This window comes from Magallana gigas, chromosome 6 (assembly GCF_963853765.1).
Source record: "Magallana gigas chromosome 6, xbMagGiga1.1, whole genome shotgun sequence".
NCBI lineage: Eukaryota > Metazoa > Mollusca > Bivalvia > Ostreida > Ostreidae > Magallana > Magallana gigas.
This window is the reverse complement of record NC_088858.1, coordinates 36,179,119-36,200,329: the sequence shown is the minus strand read 5'-3', so window position 1 is coordinate 36,200,329 and position 21,211 is coordinate 36,179,119. Positions and strand designations below refer to the sequence as shown.

At 31.8% G+C, this 21,211-nt stretch overlaps 1 protein-coding gene and 1 long non-coding RNA gene across 2 annotated transcripts; both read left to right on the top strand.

Annotated features, from left to right (window-relative positions):
• The first annotated feature begins 13,713 nt into the window (after positions 1-13,713).
• LOC117680597 (uncharacterized) lies at positions 13,714-18,853 on the top strand. The gene is made up of 5 exons (XR_010714530.1): positions 13,714-13,833; positions 14,312-14,360; positions 18,335-18,437; positions 18,551-18,609; positions 18,829-18,853. It is a non-coding gene; the product is annotated as an uncharacterized lncRNA (long non-coding RNA).
• LOC136276053 (putative autophagy-related protein 11) lies at positions 14,623-17,429 on the top strand. Its single transcript, XM_066086809.1, has one exon. It carries the CDS (start codon positions 14,628-14,630, stop codon positions 17,427-17,429), a length of 2,802 nt encoding a protein of 933 aa, XP_065942881.1. The 5' UTR covers positions 14,623-14,627.
• Positions 18,854-21,211: the final 2,358 nt, after the last annotated feature.

The window sequence follows — 21,211 nt, the reverse complement described above, 5'->3', positions numbered from 1 at the left end:
TCAATATCTAAATTAACCAATCAAATCATGGATCTGAAACCTGTATCCTAGCGACATCAAACTGTTCTAAATAAAGATCATTCGTACATGTTCTTTCCTACAAATAAATGTCTTAATAGCTCTTATATAGTGGTTATAAAATGGTTAAATTAACATTGATGAATTAACCCCACACAGTATAAACAATTAAATTAGAAATAACACTGTTGGCTTTGCGAATCTAAGTGGTTTTGTTTGCCCTGTATGTGTTTCCCCCCGAACAATTTTAACCCGAAGTGTATTCGCCCCAACTGTGTAAAAATCGGCTCGCGAAGAAAGATCTGTTTAATCTAAATGTTTTAGCTATGAAACGAAACTCAAAAAAATAATCGACATGTCAAAATATAGGTTATGATAAAGTTTTAAACCATAGAAGATATAATGATTTACAACCTCAAAGACAAAAATCCAGATAAGAATAGTGTATTGTAGGGTATGGCAATGCCATTGTCGATATGAGAGAGAGAGAGAGACAGACAGACAGACAGACAGACAGACAGACAGACAGAGAGTTTTGTAGTGTCAAATTCAGTTTGATTTAGAATTTGAAATTGATTTGATTTGTTACAAGCATATATAGACAATAATTAAGCCTCTAAAAGGAGAAAAGAGAGGAGGTACCTAGGGTAGGACAGACCAACTAGCAAGCTTTAATTTTAACGGTGTTAGCGCACTTGTGATTTACATCGACTCTCTCTCTCTCTCTCTCTCTCTCTCTCTCTCTCTCTCTCTCTCTCTCTCTCTCTCTCTCTCTCTCATCACCTAGCATTTCCTTTTCCGTGAGGGGGCTTGGGGTATTTGTGATGTCTTACATTAGCTAGCGAAAATGATAAAAAAAAACATGAAATTTTCTTTAAATTGTGTGCGGATGTTATACGCCAATAATCTGTTTTCAGTATATACATTTCAAGAGGGGGGGGGGGCTATAAAGTCCTAATTAATTTGTCAGTTATTCTGTCCCCACTTTGTTTTCTCTTCGTTTTCAAGGTTTTTTTTATTTGGCTCGGCAAATTAATATAAAACTTTCTGTGTAGCTCCATAACGATGCACTGTAGATAAATTATGAGTAGTTTTACTTTTGATAAACAGGTACATATCCGTACTTGATTTTTAATTTGACTCTTATAATCGGATTTACATGTAATATTCCAATAATTATAGGGTAGGAAAGAGTAGACGGGACTTTTTTGCGCATATCCTACTGTACCATTCATTCAACACAGGTATTAGCACTCATCGAGTTCGACTTGCTTTCCTTTTCTTTCATCCACTGGATTTAAAGCTATTAATTTTTGAAAATATTTTGAATTTATGGCCTGATTATATATAAATTAGAGCTGCGCTGGTGCATATATTTACCCAAATGGACCAAAATATAACCAAATGAATCTAAAAGTTTTGACAAAATTAGTTTTAAACGTACGACTCTTTTTTTCAATTCTAATCGGGTATGTCCTTTAGAATGTGACAAATAACAGCCTATTTGTGGGTTTTTGCACTGATTATTTGAGATAATTTGCCGCCATCTTTTATGCATTCCACACACCACTCACAGTTTCTTTATTTGGTGTTCTGTGTGTATGGCGACAAATTGGTAAATTTGCACCACTCACCCCTTGTAGCTTCATCCTGATTACATTTTATCTGGCTAAGTGTAATGTAGTAGTATATTAAATACACACATCTTTGTTTGCAGTGCTTATTTACATCTTTAGAGATTTACTTACAAAAAAAGTAAACATTTGTATGACTTATATGTAATTATTGTCAATTTTGGTGCGGTGGGGGATAGGGGGGTAGGACACTACAGAGAAACTTAACTTGGCTGTGAAACATATGCATTTATTCTTTCTTGTTGATATATCAATGAATGAATTATAACAAAATATATGTACAACAATTAATTTTGAAATATTCATGCACAATCAAATAAAGGGTTTTACTGTTCTCTGCACAAGAAATCGGCAATGTGAACAAATTGGCACCCTATCATCCCTACCTTTAATTGTAGAGAGTAGGTATCCTTCTATATTGAAAACAATTCCAAAAGTAAGACTCATAATAAGTTGTTTACTGAGGAAAAGGAAAAAAAATTGTATTTATTAATAATTCCGTATGATGTGATAATATCTCAATGATTTGTTTATAATCATAGTACTAGTGTATCACTGTATGCATACATAAAAACGATAAGTAATTCTTATATTTATTAGTGAAACAGGACAGATTATTTATATTTAGATTATTTAGATACATGTACTAATCTTCATGCGGGGATCTAGAAAGGAGGGGGTCAGGGGATCTGGACCCCCTCCTCGGGAAAATTGGAGCTTATTAAATTTACATAGTAAATTTTTTTAGAATTGGCCTAGGACCCCCTACAGAAAAAATTAGCTACGCTTATGAAGTTCTCTACCATAACCGCATTTTTACACAAAAGGGGTGAATAAACCCGGGTTTTAAACTATTACTGGTGGTGAAATACCTTAGGGTTCAAACGCATCAGGTGGAAATGCACCAGGGCAAACAAAATCACTTAGATCCGCGAAGCACACTGCATTATTACTAGTCTACTTAAATATTCTGTGTAAAAGTAAATACAAATAATTATTTAGTTAGGTAGGGAGAAGTGAACATAGCATTTATTTGTATATAAGAACATGTACGTATGATTTTTATTTAGAACAGTTTGATGTCGCTAGGATACATATTTTCGTATCCTTGATTTGATTGGTTAATTTAGATATTGAATCTCGAATTTCGAATCTCGAATCTCGTATTTCGAATCTCGTATTTCGAATCTCGAATCTCGAATGATCCTTCTCGGCTTTCGTAAAAACCTGCTGTCAACACTTTATTACGTACACAGCAGAGTCTATTACGTTAAGAACAAAGATGTACAGACCTGGGATATTTTTTATTTGTGTGTTGATCTTGTCTGTGTATTTGTCTTTGTATGGGGATACCAAGCCATTCGGGGTCTGAATTTTTTCTCAAAGTCAATATTATAACCACAAAAATTGATTATACATTGTAAGATTGTAAGTTATAAAACCGGTAATTACATGTATTTCTTTTCAAGAGTTCTAGAAAATCGATCGTATAATAAAAACTGGGTCTTACTTTCACACTATTGATTTACAGGCTTTTAAAAAAAGAATATCGAAAATGTTTACTTTGACACGCTTCAAGGCATCAGTCCACCTTGTTTAATTTCTAGCGGTCTATATATAAAATCTTTGTCTGAAAACATTACGAATTTTGTAATAGCAGGTGTCTCTGGCAATTGTGGGATATAAACAAGTTTGTTTAGAAACAAAATGTGGGAATGTATTAATTTTGTACGAACATTGAGACAGGGTAATCTTCTTTAATGTAAGGATTTTATTAGGCTAGGTTTGTGGCGGCATTTTACAATATCTTATAACGGAGAAGAATTTACAAATTTACCTGTTAATTAATAGATTATAATATGTTTTAGGATGTGACTGTTTGGAATTCTTGGATAAAAGCAAAACAGTTTAACAGTGTGAAGGTTTAGATCATTCTTTTTTCTGCGCAAAGGCCAATCGAACGAGCTTCGTATCGACTAACTGCTCTTGCTTCAATATAACAAATACATGTATATTCTGTGTTTTAAGATCAATATTTTGAAAAAATGGAATTGATTTTTTGGTCAATTGATTGCCAAAGTAAATTTAACTTTTAAAGATGAAGTGAATAGACCATATATAGATTGTGTAAAATGGAATGCAATGAAAGCATACCTAAATAGTTTATAAATTAAATACAAAGCAAACCATATATTTGGACCAGTTAAAGATCTTTTATACATTCTCTCTATTTCATAATCTTGAAAGAACCGTAATTTTTTTCGCCACGTGATTTTAATTTTACTGAGCTCAATCAATGCCGATGATTTTAAAGTAAACTTAATAAATTGTTTTTTAATTACTTAAAGACCTGCAATGCATGGTTTCAATTTATTCTTGAAACTACAACTGTATTCTGAGTGGCAGATATATATACATATTCTTTGTTTGGTAAATGGCCCAAAGTCGTAAAAAATTGAAGGTTTTGAACAATAAAAAAGCAAGCTAGTGCAGGAAGTAAAATTGTTGAGACTGTATCATAAATCACCTGTTATCCAGTAAACCATTTGTGTACAATTGAGCAGCTCTTGTTTGAATAACCCAATGTAAAGAATATGTCCTTGAGACACAGATAAATTGGTTTGTGAATCACCGTATACACGTGAATAGGCGAATAGCAAGAACAAAAAAAAAAAATGAAAACAAAGTCACACATTCTTTCCGTAAACATGTCAGAATGAAGATATCATTTAAATATTAATCATTTGAAACTGAGTAAGAAAATTAATAAAGTTTTAAGTGAACCACGTAACTGATTAACGGCGTTTAAACAAACATTTTTTTATGTTTATTGATTCAACTTAGATTTTCAGAACTGATACTTAATAGAAGATAATGACCGGTTATAATCATAACTGTTGGCGCATATTAGGGTAACAATGAATGCATATATTCATATGGTACAGTAGATAAACTTGCATTGCTAAAATATTTTGTGGGAAGGTCTAACCCTCCACGATACCACCTGCTTGGGGTTTTTTTTTAATTTTAAATGAATGCATTTTTCGCAGATATTGCAAATGTTACTGAACCGTGAGGATTCAGTAAACCTATGAGTTTTCTACATTCTTGACTGATACGCTTTGTGTCATGAAAACAATCCCAACTCCGACATATCCATCATCACTTTGAATTGACTCGTCTCATCCTTTGCGCATAATCTCAACATTCAAATTAATACACAAAGCCGTTGATTGGATCGTTTGCGTAGTCAGAATTAATATTGATATAAAATTATATTAATCATTTGATGACTGCATCCTTACGGTTTAAGAAACTAGATCTACAAAAATGCTGCAAGAGGAAAGTGGTACCAACTGGCACCGGCGAATTTTTATGTTTTATTTAGGCGTGCGCACTTACTCTCCCCCGCAAATCCCTGATCATGAAAACGGGTGTAATAGTCAGATAGGTATCGGGTTACACCAAGGTTTGACTGGGCCAACAGCTTACAATATTTTAACGTAAATAAAAGGTTATTTTCTCCGTTTGTTATGTTAATGTCGTTGTCTGTCGAAGTACCTAAGCAATATTTATCAGAAAAAGATATTTTGCACTAATATCAAGTTTCTTTCATTGAAAGTGACATGTTTACTTCAGCATCGGTGCACGACTTAGGTATTAAGGGTTTTAACGGCGGACTGATGAAATTTTTTCAGAGTGCAAAGTTTTTTTTTACGGCAAATTCATGATTAATATCATTTACCAAATAGGAGACATAAGGAGCATTATAAAACTAATGCCTATTTCTAAATATTAAGAGCCGAATTCTTTGATGTATGCTTTCATCTCATTTATGATTTATGAATTTTATTAACGCTTTAAGTACACTTAACACACATATTTCTTTTCGCTTTTATTTCAATTCGAGTAACTGCAAATTGTTTCTCAGTGCATATGTACGCAATGATTAACGCCAGTTAAAAGTTCCTTTTCTGATATGACTTCCACAAATCATCACTGTATCCTGGCAAAAAATGGAAGCGTACATTCATCGGACGTTCATTTCTGGGCAGGTCACAGGTGAATATTGTTTAAGGATATGAGTCACGTACTGGTCAACATGATAAATGGAGAAACCATACACCAGATCTCAATTAACAGGTATTTCTGAATCACAGGATACAAGATTTACAGTAACTAACAACCCAAAAATCTTTAAGTCACGATTAATTCTGCAACCAGTGTATTTGGCACAAATTTTATTTAATTACTCATAGGATGTTTTAAATTGGGATCATCAGACCATTTGCACAGTGAATCTTTAGACACAGCCAGTCAATTGAACTTCAGGATATACATTCACAAACTGTGATGTTTGGTTATCAGATCATGGAAAGGGTTTCATTGTACAACTGCACTTTATTCAAACTTAGAAACACCCCAACATTCAAAGTTGATATACTTTACGAAAAGATGGGTCTCTTCGTTAAAATATAAACAAAAGTTGGTTCAAATGAATTTTCAATGAGACAATGCTCCTTATTCATCAAGATAAATTCTGAAACCATTGCGAAGGAAAGAAATGATTTATTGCAGTTATCAGCATTCGTTCATCAACACTCATTGCGTTCAAATGTATTTATTTCACATCCAAGGGCGGCGAGGATTGTTAGCTCTTGGCAGTTCTGCTTTTTTATATAGGTTATATCGTTAATGCAGTCTGCACTAGATTATGTACTTTGAAATGGATGAAACATGAAATTCAGTTGCAAATTTTTTCATCTCAACGCATGCTGCATCATATAGTCATAACAAAAGGCGTGGGATTGAAAAATGACAAACGCGTGGAATAGGCCGAGTTTACGATTGCGAGAACGTCTTCGGTACTGTAATAATGGTGTTAAAAATGAGAACATGGAGGTGCGCATAGCGTTACAGTGATTAGGAAAACTCCCAGATTGTCCGACAAAAATCTGTCACAGACTTAGGAGATGCAGCTGAGATTAGCTCTTCATGAATTTGTACAAAAAGTTTCAAATTTTGTTCTACGTCAAACATCGTACCACATCTGAGTATATACGTACTAATCAACCACAAATCGGTTACCGGTATCAATTTGCATTTTCAAGAATGTTCATATCATTTTTTCTGATGTTGCGTCTTTTTTTTAAATCAATTATTTTACGTAAAATAAACGATTTTTTTCTAATGTATACGTTAAATAAGGTGCAGACCTTTATAATTTAACTTTAAAAAATTCCTCCCCCCCCCCCCCGCTTTTAATAAAAAATGGATGAATGAACAGAAAAGGTTATGAAGATCAAGGAAGAAATAAGAACGACCTTTACCTAGTTTCAGTTTTTAACAGTATAATCAAGAGATCTTTCAGTAAAATCAAGATATCTTTCAGTAAAATCAAAAGATCTTTCGTAATGCGTTTTTAATTTGGTTTACCAACCTCTTCGAGTAGAGATCTACTTGAATCTGAGATTTTTATGGAAATAAGTGGACGAAAAACATAATTATTGTCAAGTTTGTGACCTTTTTTTTTCATCTTTAATGATCAATTAAAAATTAAATACCAATAAAAGGGAATCTGGCACCGTTTTAAACTCTATATGTTACCTAACTTTGGCTGACCACCTCACTGTAACCAAATAGTCAAAATTATTCTTAAAACACTGTAACCAAATACAGTGTGGTCAGAATTATTCTTAAAACACATCTAGGTCTATTCCATAAGCTAGAAAAAAATTCAGCTGAAGGGTGCAAGAAGAGCCCACAGATTGAAAATGCTCAATGGTTTTTAAGATAAGTCGGAAACGAAAGTGTTTCGAACACAGATACAGAATAATGAGCAAACTTCAGTTACATTGACAAGTTCTTTCACTGACATCGAAGAAAAACTACAGCACAAATAATTATTAGACAGTCATTGTATTTTCCATAAAATTATGGAATGTTTCGCTGCATGATAGGTCACAGTGCAAGAGAACTTTGGGAGATTTGGCAAAAACACTTAACGAGATAATTATTTGTAGTTAATCTTGGGGAAAACATGATTGGAAATCATATTTCGGTATGAGTAATGCGCATACAATAGAGGATGTTAATTAATGTTAAAACTCAGTTAAACAGTTTTTATGTAAAGAAATATTATGTAATTTACACAAAACACATGGTTAAAACTCATGATGTGTTGTCTAAATATAACTTGGTATTTCCATGGAATTTTTTTTGCATAGTTCATAATTAATGCAAGGGAACAGAAACACTTTCTATACTGTAAGATAGTTATTAATGGTTAATCCCGGGGAATATAATATATTTTGTATCGATTTTTGACCGAATCAAGTAAAACTAATCAACAGGCCTTATTTAAATTAAAGCCTATTTAAAAACCATAGATTATGTAGACTACTGGTATAATAAATAATCCGACTTTTTTTCATTCAGATTAATATGTTTAATAGAATTAACATCCGTCCTAGACACAGAATTGGCGATAAAACATTTTTTTTTTCAATCCAGGAATAATATGACTTAGCAACGAGTTTTTTTCTTCTAGAAAGCATCACCTACTTTCAAATTTGGAAATATACAGATACGGTTTAGTGTAACTCGTATACAAGGACAACGCTTAGCGGAGCATCTCCTCGCGACATGAAACATTTTGGCGGGAAATGCATTATTTTGGCTTACACCAACTTTTTGTGGAAAATCAAGGCAAATATTATGCATATAAACATATATAACTTGATAAAAGTAAACATGGTACGAGTATATTAAAGCCACTTTGAATTCTTAGTAACTCCTTTGTTTCCTCAGTTTTATACCTCTAACAAGGACACAGACTTGGATACATGTGTATATAGATGGTAGTGAAACCCTTTGATATGTGTTGGCCAGATAAAACACATGTGTATGAATTATGTTTCTGTGTATTTACGGATATGTAGTATGTGTTTGTTCTTGTGTATAGATATTGAGTGTCCACTCTAATTTTATGAGTCAAATTCGTTAGATACTTCATACCTCTATGTAAATTATCTATACACGAACAGTGTACATGTAATATTGTTCTTTCCTGTAATCATGATATATTGTAAATCTTTTTTCTACGTATGCAATTGTGTGTGGTAGCCCTGATACGTTAATATCAAGAAAGACATGCTATTATATTCTTGTTTGTAAGGAATAAATAAATGTGAAAACTCCTTTATCTATCTCAGGCTATAGGGTGTATGTATATCTGGGGGAGAAGTGTTACATTTTTAAAACGTGGTTGCAGAGTTTCCGTAACGGAAACACAATACACGTTTTAAAGCTTAGTAATTTAGCTTTATTCAGTGACATACAATAAGCATTATATCAGACGATTAGTGAAATCAAATTAATGTTTCATAAAAAATATAAAACTGCTAATTTGCTAAACATGATCTAGCGATCTGTAGTCTTTTCTCTGAAAAACTCGAGCAAACATGTCGTATTTCGACCAAATTTTTTTTAGAAGCGTTTAAGATATGCAGCAATTAATATTAGACGGATTCCTATTAATTGATTTTGACTATATTACTCAATTTCTCTTATGAATCTGGAACTGCTTCACTCGTAATAGTTCTGGAAATATAGCCCGAATTTCGACTCAGACGGCTACTTGCTTTGATAAAATTTGGATGATATTTATCTCCTTTCCGCTTCAGTTTTTCCCTTTGAACAGCTTCTTAACTCACTATTGCTTTAAAATGTTTATTTCTTACCTTCGCAAGGTCTTAATCCAACAAAATATCATGTTATTAATTTGAAATGTTTACGTTTACTTTACTACCGGAAATGTCTATTATCAAATCGTACATAATATTGGTGTATGAAATGGTTATTATTAAACGGGATTTGAATAAATATTTTACCAAGTGACTTGAAAATTAATAGGGTTCGTGATTTTACCATGCTATAAAGGAAGTGTACGAAGTTTGATAAACATTGGTGCAAGGGTTTTCTTTGAATCTTGCCCATAAGCTGAAGGTGACACACACAGCAGCGATGCTATCCCCCTTCGCAACAAGTTGCGCGAGGGGATGATAATTAGAATAGTTCAAGATATCTCCGTTTGCAACTAGTCTTAAGGCTTGTATGTGTATATATGTGTATATTTCATTTCAACTAAAGATACAATTTGTTCTTTTTATTCAAAACATGCATCGAATTCTGTCTACTGCTTCACATTTCGATCAATTATGAAAAAGATGCCTTTTATATTAAATAAATTTAATATAATTGACCCTACTGTTACTTGCCCTTTAACTGGTGCATATTTTGAATGTGTTAAGTCTCTTGGACAGCTGACACCGTTTCCTCTCCAACTTTTCAGTGTGTTTAGCTTCAATATGAATAGATAAAGACGAAGTCTGGATTACTTTTAAAATTTCTTTCTAAGTTGGGCCTGAAAAAAGTGCTGCGGTTGAAGAAAATTGACAAAAAGCTCCAAATCCCCGGCAAAATTAGTTTGGTCCTTCCTGATCTCTTTGAGGGTTGATTTGAGGTTCTTCTTCTTAGAACTTGCCTTCTTTTAGTCTTAATTGTTAAACTATTTTATAGCTATGGAAAAAGAATTGAATTTATTCAATCATGTATATGTAACCGGAGCTGTTTGAGGATCATAAATAGTTGAAAGTAATAAAATAGTTTAAAACATAATACAGGCTTTAAAATCCTCCTCCCTTTAGCTTTATACACTCTTCTCTAAGTTTTCACCCCGAAAAGAAGGAGTGTTGGTGTCTGGATTGTCTCTTCGACATGTTGTACTTAATTTACACTGTAAAGTATGCTGTTCATTGTTTTAAACATTACCAAATCCGAATACAACGTTATTTTAACATAGTTTTTCTCTTCTATAAGAATATTTCCATTTTCATTGGCGACCTTAAACAATTCGAAAGCTTTGCGCGAAATTCAACCAAACTGGAAGTGTTCGTGATATCCAGCAAAGGTCAAGGTCTCCATTTGCAACCAGAGGTCAAGATCGCAACATTGTTCTTAACCACTTGCAAAGCTAAGTACTAGTAGATATCAGTCCCTACACGAAAAGATTAATAATATGTTTATTAAAAACCCTATATTGGGTGAACCCTTTGTTCTGAAAACTAGCAAAATGCATGATTATAATGTTCATGAAGGTGTCTACCTAAATTGTAAAACGCATGGCCCCTGGGTCAGAGGGTCATGCTCGACCAAAATGGTCATATAGTGAACATGTATTAAATCTCAAATTCGCAATTTTATCTTCATTCTGGAAACTAAACCTAATTAGAGACTCCTTAAGGCTTATACTGTTACCCCCGTTTTATTATTTGACGTTTGCAAATATCAAATCATTAAGAGGGTTTGCAAGAGAAATTATCAACACCCTGGCTCCATGGGCCAAAAATTATTAACTTTTTGTAAAGAGAGACCGGCATGCCTTTAATTGTCCATCTTATATAATATTCACAGTTTCACTTATAATGCCCATAAGCATACAACGCACAGGAAAATAAGGTTGATTTCCTAACATAGATTAAATATTTCATTTAATGAAGCCAATTGACAATTTACCCTGAAGTTTTTAAGATGATGTTAAAATAATTGTTAACGGACGATGCACGACAAATGGCATTAGGTTACATGTACCCTATTGACTCAAGTGAGCTACATGTAAATTATATGGCTATTTTTGCCCCCCCCCCCCAAAAAAAAAGACACAGAGGATATAGTATTAAATACATATATTTTATATCACACAACTGTGAAAGTACAGCAAAAAATAAATTTCTTTTAAACATTTTCACAATGTGGCTTTATATATATGGCCCTACTTAAGGATCAGAACCCCTGATCAAGGTTCATCCGTGAATTTTACAATTAAAGTACAGGACTTTATAGACATCATAACTATGCATCTAGTTTTTTTCCAAATTTATATGGGAGTAGAGAAAAAAGATTCTGTAAAATATTTTATAATACTTTTTCATTATATTAGCATTTTGATTCCGCCCTAGGGCCTGAAACCCTGACCAAGGGGCCATGAATTCCGTAATTTTTTTAAAGGGCGTTATAGACACGACATTCACGCATTTTGGTTTTTTTTTCGACATGCGTTTAAATAGAAACATTTTTGTGGGAAACTAGGCTTTTTTAATTTTGCATATTTGACCAAGCACAAAAGGCCCCGGAATGATTTGGTAATAAATTTCTCAGTATAGATTCCACTAAGCCTAGATTTGATTGAAATCAAAATCAGGTAATCTTGCAGGCGATTCATTTTGTATTCTCTTATTCTTTTCCATAATGTCATTGAAAGTCTGATGTGTTTTTTATTTTCTATGAACTTGAATTTTTCTATAGTTTATCTGCAATCAGTCAGACTTAATTAAAGGCTACATATTAGAAAATACCAAACTTTAACTTTATAAAATATTCTGAAAACAAAGAAAAAAATACAGAATCGTTGGTTTAAAAAAATACATTTTTATATTTATTTCTTCATCGCATATTTTCAAAGTCTTCATATTTTCATCGTTTTAAAATAATTATGTAATTCTATAAATATTAAAATGGCTTATGATTTTAAGGCAATCTATAAGCTTGCAAGTTTTACAGATTGTGTTTAAATACAATGCGAGGGGAGTTTATTCCAGCTAATTTAAGTCACCTCTGTGCCGAAAGTTTATCACTTTTTATACTACAGGTAATTCAGAGTTATATTATTTTTTCTGCGACCTATTTTCATATTTTGTATGAACCGTTTGTTATATGTACCCTCTTAGTTTATTAACCAGACCTTCTACTTATTTATAACTATATGCAGATTTGGTTTTTTTTCTTCAGGTTAGAAAAACCAATGTAAGCAGCGAATTCGAATTATTGTGAATGCAAAAGAGTAAAGAGTGAAAGCTTCAAATAATATTAATTATTCATTATCTAACGTGTTTCTTGGAAGGGGGAAAACAAGAGACTCATGGGCCACATCACTCACCTGAACAACAGTAATTATTGTATCTCTTTAAAAATTTCGTGAATTATGAAACTCTTCTATAATATTGCATTACTCACAAAAATTTCCATATTAACCAGATTTAACAATACATAAAAGCAATATATAACGTGAAGGGGTGACGAACAGACAAAAGTGGATATGTTCACATATGTATCTATTCGGTAGACAATGCTTCCAACTAAGTAGTGTTGGTCATAAAAGATATTTACAGCAATTAAAACCAAACATCTTTAAATCCGTAGGATACTGTTATTAGTCCCCTACCGGTTTTCACCGGAGGGGACTATAGCTTTCCTCTGCCACCGTCCGTCCGTCTGTCCGTCCGTCTGTCTGTCCCACTTCAGTTTTCCATACTTTTTTAGCTCACCTGAGCCGAAAGCTCAAGTGAGCTTTTCTGATCACCTTTTGTCCGTCGTCCATCTGTCCGTCTCTGTAAACTTTTTACATTTTGAACTTCTTCTCTAAAACCGCTTATCCAATTTCAACCAAATTTGGCACAAAGCATCCTTATGGGAGGGCGAATATAAATTGCAGAAATAAAAGTCCGATCTATATTCAAAGCGGAGAAAACCTTGAAACTGTAGAATAAGGGGGGTGCATTTTTAAAAATCTTCTCAAGAACTACTGATTCCAATTCAACGTAGTTTAGCATAAATTATCCTTATGGGACGGACAATATAAATTGCAAAAATTAAGGTCTAATTCTGTTTCAAATCTGAGTTATTACGAAAATAATAATAAAGGAAAGGCGTGTTTCAATCGGGTTCGGCATCCGGTAAAATGGGTAGACAAGACTTGGCCTTGGCAAAACAAAAGATTGGCAGTTATTAATCTGCCAATCTCATTAAAATTTCAGGATATTTGATGGACCAGTATATTTGTATTTGCTGTAAATATTGCTGCAAAATAATGCGTATTTGGAATTGACGATTGCCGATCTGCCCCGGCTTTTATTTTGCCACGGCCCGGGTTTGCATACCCATTTTACCAAGACTCGTATTCCATACTTCTAAAACGAGGTTCTTTGTTTAAAGCAGCCATGACATTATATAGCTATTCCAGTTAACGCCATCTTAATCTTAAAATAGTAACAACCGGAAGGCACCTGGTAGCCATATTTGCATGCTATAGTGTACGGAGATTGGATCATATAGATAGATCGAGGTAAGTCTCACTTGATGGACTCTTATGTTGATGACAGTGGTGTGTAAGCTGTGTTGGTGTTTGGGTTTACTATGTGCTTTGCCAAGAACCCTTTAAAACCTGTTAATTTTCTTTAAATAAAATAAAACCAATATAAGTATATCCGCAGGAAAGGTCAATACATTTGTATATTTTGTGATTTTTTGACTTAGATAAGAAGTAGCATCCATTTAAACATGCTAAATGATTTTTCAAATGCTATTGATGGTTATTGAAATTGAAATTCTTTTCTGTAACGTTGCACGTTTTTGCACGATTTTTTTAAAACTAAGTAGATTGGTCAACACAGTAATTTGGTCTCAATCTAATTACCTGCCCTTGATATAGTCCATTTCTTTTTATACTTCAGATATTCTTTCAAACATAATGTCATTAAGAAGGCAGATTGACAACAATATTTTCATTAAAAAAAATTATTAATTTATTTGTATCATTTTAGGACTTCAGAGAGTAAAGAGTGACACAGTGCTTGAATTTTTTCATAGAAGGTAATTACATATATATATATATATATATATATATATATATATATATATATATATATATATATATATATATATATATTACATATGCATAACCAATTTATGCCTGATATTTTCATTTCATCATTTTCTTCATTTTCATATTATTTTATTTGGTTTGTTTTCTTTATTTTTTTCTTTTTAGTATATTTCTTTGTCTTGTACATTTTGTTTACTTTATGTTTGTGTGTCTGTCTTCATTTTTTGTTTGGTATTTCATTTTGCACAGCATTTATGGTAAAAATTCAGATAACACTCACCGTTTTGCACATAATCATGGTACTTACGTACTTAAATGTTAGTGAAATATATTTGAAGCACAAAGACCGTGCTAACTTCATGAAATGTCTACATCATGAAGTGTGCGACAGATTAAAAATTGAATATTCGAAGGTGAACCGAGTAAGTTTATTATATAAAGTGAAGCGAATTCAGAAAGAAATAGAAAAACTTAAGAAATACACAAACAAAGAGAAGTTGAACAAGTATGTGAACAATATATTTGAGTTACCCAATATGAAAAAAACCTCAAGTGATGGAAGTGGATGTGAACAAAAACAGTCGAATTCATCCATGGAGAGAGAAGAGAATTTCAAGGAAGATACATGTAATACAAGGCTGCAGGAGATAATATCTGAGCAGAGCATTGTGATTACTCATTTGAGGAGGGAAAATGCAGGTCTCAAAGACAGAATAAGGTCTTTTAATGTAAAAAATACAAACAGAAAAATAAAAAAACAAACAGAAAAAATAAAAAAATTAGAAAATGTCATAAAAAAAATGAAGAAAAAAGAAAATGTTCAAAAAAATGACAAAAGTGTACAGTGTAATAGCATAAAAAATGTGATTGCTCAGTTAAAAACTGAAATTGATTATTTGCTGTCTCAGAAAGAAAATGAAAATGTTGATGATGATTTTGTACATGTAAAAAAAAATGTTGATTTTAGGGAGAGTGGGAAAGGGAAGCCATATAATTTTAAATTAAGAAACTTATACTACAATTTTAGAAGCAGAAACATAGGTTTGGTTCATATTGGACCAATAATTCAATGTGTTTTAGATTTATTTGATATCAATGTTGAAAATCTTCCCTCCAAAAGTACAGAAGCAATTTTTACAAGTGAAATGGGTGTTGTGTCCAGAAATCAAATTAATGAAGAAATGAAAAATAATTGTAACATAACAATGCATAGAGACGCTACTACAAAAAAGGGAAAACATTTTTATGGAGTTCAATTTAATACTGGTGAGAAAGTTTTGTCTGCAGGTGTGAGAGAGGTGTGTGATGGAAAGGGTGAGACTTATGTCGATGTAACGAGAGAAATTTTATGTGATATATCGCAGAAAGAGGGTGAGAGTGAGAATATTTTAAATAACGTTTCATGTTTTATGACTGACAGGTGTGCGACTGAGCAGAAAGTTAATGATATTTTAGCTAGAGACATTGATCATGCTGTACATTCTTTTAAATGTTCTGTTCACCCCCTTTTACAGTTTTCTGATGTATGCATTGAAGAGATTTTTAATATTGAGCAAGAGTTGTGTTTTAAATTTCCTGGCTATACCCATTCTTTAAGAGAGCCTTTTATTTTGTTTCTTTTAAAATCTGTGTCAAAATTATTTTACAAAGATGGGACAGGTGACCCAAATATTTTACAGGTTTACATGAAAAACCATGGTGTGGAAAATATTCCCATTGTAAATATTAGAGGTAACCGTTTTAATGTTTTATTTTATAATGCTGCTGGTACTTTTTTTATGCATAAACATATATTGCAGTATTTTTATTCTTTGAAAAGTTCTTACAATTTTATTCAGAATTTTATTGTTTTATGCTTGCAAAACAAAACATTTTTAACTCTACTGAGAGCTCTGGGTATTATTTGTAAAATTATTACTGAACCATATTTTGTTAAAGCTACAGAAGTTGGAAACATTTTACTTATGGGCAGTGTATTCCAGAGACTTTTATATGTTTTAGATTTATTGGTAGAAAACCCTATTTTAGCATTGAATAACGAAGTTTCACTTTTTTATGGTCCTTGTTTTTATGATGGTGTCTTTGATTTTTTACTTAAAACTTCGCTTAACAATGATCTTACTTGTGTTTTTATAAAACGTTTATGTTCTGTTTTAAAAAGCAAAGTTTCAAAATTGTTTCATGAATTTTTAAAAGGAGGGAAGTATTTTAATGTTCATCAAGGTGATTTACCTGAATGTAACTCATGTTCAACTAATAATATATGTTTAGAAAGACTTATGGGTCAATTGGATTTTAAACTTAAAGCAGCTTCTACCTCAACTGTCAACAGCATAGAAAGCTGCATTTTATATTCCAACAACAGAACAGAAAATTGGCTTAAAGATAAAGATCCGAAAGAGCAGCAGGAAATTATAGATAGTGCAAGATCACAAAATAGAGTTTTTATGAAACAGGACAGAGAGAGACAAGAGGAACTTTTTATTAAACAAACGAAGATTTTAGAACAAAAAGAGAATGAAGCAAAGAGAAAGAAGGAGAGAAAAGTTAATCAAATAGACAAGGCAATAGAGGACATGAGAACAGTAGGATTGTGGGAGAGTGAAGAAAAGATCAAGGAGGAGGTGGAAAAATTGAGAACCAAAAAGGGGAAAATGGAAAGCCTAAAAAAACAAATAAACATATACAAAAAAGTGTTTGAGATCGACAAAAATTATAAAGAACTTTTACAATTCTCATCAAAAGGCAAAATATATGACATAAGCAAATTACAACAAAATCTTACAAAACTAATAATGTTAAGGAGAAATACACCGAAATACAAAGCAAGTGATTTAGTGGGCAAAGCCATCATACACACATGGACACTGGAGAATGGAGAAAATAAAGAGTATGAAGGAGAGATAAGAGGATTCGAAGATGGTGTTTTCAAAGTAATTGAATATCAGATATTCAAATACGTCAAGTATTTCATCCTAACAATGAGGAGTTTACACTGTTTCACATATATAATCAATGCATTAAACTTATATGCATGGCACTTAATAACATTATGAATTTTGTAAAACATACTTTAAATAAATATACAAGGGGCCCAAAGGGCCTTTTAAATGGTAACTTTATAATAAAACAACACTGTAAAGGGTCCACCGAAGTAAATAATTAGAATAAAAATACTGTATATAATATGCATTTCTATATGGTTACTACCTACGACTAAAAGAATGATTTTTAAGGTGTAAATAAAATCCATATTTAGCAGTTTCCCATTCTAAAAATTATCAGATATTCCCTATTAGAAGAAAGCATCAAGATTTTTTTTTTTTTTTTTTTTTTACAAATATTGTGAATTGTTTGCCATATATGTAATGAATCTCTTCTCAGTCTGTTTCTCCTGACAAATTTAATTTAAACTTTGTCCACAATTACATACTCTAACAGGCTTAGTTTTTTTAACTTTTTAGCTTATTTTTTAATCATATCTCCCAAATTTGAGGAAAATGTTCATGATTTTCAAACCTGAAAATCACCTCCCACTCTCTGTAATAATTAATATTTTTATATATTATTACACATGTATAATTTTATACATCTATTTGAAAATACATCAGTAAACGTTTAATTCTTCATCATGATGCATTCACTACTCATCATCATTGGTTGTATGTTTATGTCTTAATTGTGCATGTTTTTAAATGTTATTTGTTCATATTAATGTTTTTGGTGTAAGGTGTATTGCCTAAATGTTCAGTTAAATTCATTTTGATATAAATGTACAGTACTTCACATATGTAATTATGAACGAATTAGCCACATGCCTTAATTAATTGCAAATATTATGTGCAAGTAATAAGAATAGAAAAAATTTTGGAACAAGAAATGATATTTTAGGCTGTGTACTTGAACTATAAAATATTTTCCTGATAAGGACAGGATTATAATTCTATAAATTATATTTCAGGTTGTGTACTGGGATGATAAAGAGAAGAAGGAAGGCAATGAGTTTGAACTAACAGAGAGAGAGATTAATATTGACATACAAGAAGGAAATCTTTTTATAAAAGGTATATTTTTTTGGCATTCACTGCTTTTTGGTACATAAATTTATTTACAGTATTTGTTTTCTCTTTTATATAAAGGTAATATGTTTATTTATCTCTTATTTATTTTATTTCAGATACAACCAACCTGGATCACTGTTATTCAACATTTTGAAAAAGACTATAAGTACAGACGGTAAGAGTTATCTTTCATTTTATTCATTTTCTTAGTTGGGAGAAAGTTAGAGTTATTGCCCTTTGGTACAATAGTCTTTACTCTGCTATTAGTGATTATAGCAAGTTAATTATTCATAACCAAGGAACCAATGAAATGTGTTTTATATATAGCCATGTTTTGAAGGTCAAGACCTATTGGTATTATTTTTAAATCTGAGTTCTCATTTTCTAATTTTAGGTGGAATAGCTACATAATACGAAAAAGGGTCGATCTGACTATGATGAATTTGCTTGTTCGCAACAGTTCGCGAATGAAGGGAAATGTTTGAAACATGCAAAATAAATTTGTGCCGATTTTGTGAAGTAAATTGAGGCTACATATTTCAATGCGTTGACAGTTTTCACACATGACGTTGGTGTTAGCTTGTTCTGATTTTCGTTTCGTTTTCATTATTTATGCTTTGTAACCTGGGAGCTATCTTCTGTATTTCGTGATTTTTACGTATCAAATCAAACAGAGACTTCGGTAAATCAAACAGTTAACTGTTTACCTGCACAAATTAAGCAAAATCTGATGTATCAAAAAAGTACTGAAATACAATTCATTCTATTGGTACTTCGGCATTATCTTTTGCGTAATGGTAGATTAATGCAATAGGTTTTGTTGAGATGCTCGGCATTTTCTCGAGTTTATTCAGTTTGAATAGAGATTGATATCGCTGTCGGAAAAATGTAGATATATACAAGTATATATATGATTCATTTCGAAAAAATAAATTGTGTTCTTTATTTGTTATAGTGCATGTTTCTTGTGTTTAATTGTTTACAATTTCTATTTACTAACCATATTTGAGTGTTAAGCTTCGAATTATAAGCAAGATACAGAGATTTGCTCACAATTCTATGTTTGTACACAGATCTGAAAAACTAAAGATTAAAAAAGTAAAAAAAATTGTCAATATTTATTGAGAAAATTTTCAAAGTCTGTTCTTGCAGAAACCAACTTTACCAACTTATTGTATTGTAAACTTAACCTTTTTTCGTCATTATTACTCCTACTGTACATGTGACCCTTGACTGTGTTTGTGTACATTTGTATAAACTGATTTTGAACCTCAAATACCAGTGAACTGGTCTTGAGTGAATAAAAGAATTGAAAATCCTAGGCCATTCTTTTTTTCCATTTTAAATGCTGAATAGGAAATACCAAGTTAAAAATCTTAAGCTGAATGTAATAAAGTCATGTGAACAAAATATGACTCAAACCTAGGCGAACTGTGAGCTCTGTATCTTGCTTATAATTCTACGATTGACGCTGAAATTTTGGTTGAACATTAGAAATTCTATATGAATTAGAGTATGTTAAATACTCGTACAAACAAAAAAAAGAATGATATTCTGTATATACCTACTCTCTGGGGCCCCCTCTTTATACAATAAATAAAGTGAAATCTACATCAATTTTGATAGTTTTTCAGACACGGGTAAATAAAAACGACATTTTTAAAACAATTCCCATAGTTCTGACACATTTCTGTTGCGGGGATAAAGTAATTATCGCTATTCCTAAGAAAATATCACAGCGGAAAATTATCCTGGTTTGTACGCGAAGTAAATAACAGTCATTTAATTATAATGGAGAAGACAAATAAAATTATGAATGTTTTTAATTTGAGGAATTGAGCACATTGAGGTACAATTTTCTTCTTCACATCTATACATGTAGGATTTTTAAAATAAAAAACAATAACTATTATATTTTTTTTAAAAATACAATAACTAGTAAGTAGTTGATGAAAAAAATGTACCTATATGCTTTCATATATTTTGATCGCTTTACAAAGGGGGGGGGGGCAGAACGAAAATATAGGGAATTGGAAGTTAACAACTTAACAGTCTACTCCTACCAAATGTTTAGTTTTATATCTTGCGTAGGATTTTCTTATTCTGGTAAAAAATAGTATTTCATGAAGGTACAATGTCAAAGATTACGTGTATGCAAAAATAAGTGTAAAATTCGAATACTTTACAATATTTATTTTTTGTTATTCTACCGAGGGACCATACAGCACAATATCTTTTGAAGGCCCATTGTTGCTCAGGTGAGCGATGTGGCCCCATGGGCCTCTTGTTTATTAATGCGTTTGTGGAATAATATGAAATTTGCTGAACAGCTTCAAAATGTCAAACTACAGATCAAGTTTACACTTTTGTAGCGTCTGATTGACATATTTTCGAGAAAATTAATTTTTTATATTCCAATTTTTTAATGTTCGGGTTCAATATTCTGCAGAACAGTGCATTGTTTTCACAAATTCCACAAACCGGAAGTGACGTGTATTGCATATGTATTGCTTATGCAATACTCTCAGAATGCTTGTTTTAAATATGCACTATGGTGAAGAAATGCCAACTAAACTTGAAGTGAAGGAATTCTTTTTTTATTCAAGAGGACATCGTTGAAAAATCCAAAACCATGTGCTTAAAAGTTTTGAAAGCCAAAAAATAACAGTTTTATCGGCTAACTATTTCGCTTGACTTATTACAATATATTTGCTCTTGTGGTATTTTTAGTTTGTCGAATATTCTTTAAAGTAAAGTGCAATTTATATCATATTTCT

Bases quoted from the DNA above. Each gene is read 5' to 3' on its own strand.
- LOC136276053 (XM_066086809.1), top strand. From the start codon at position 14,628: ATGGTAAAAATTCAGATAACACTCACCGTTTTGCACATAATCATGGTA.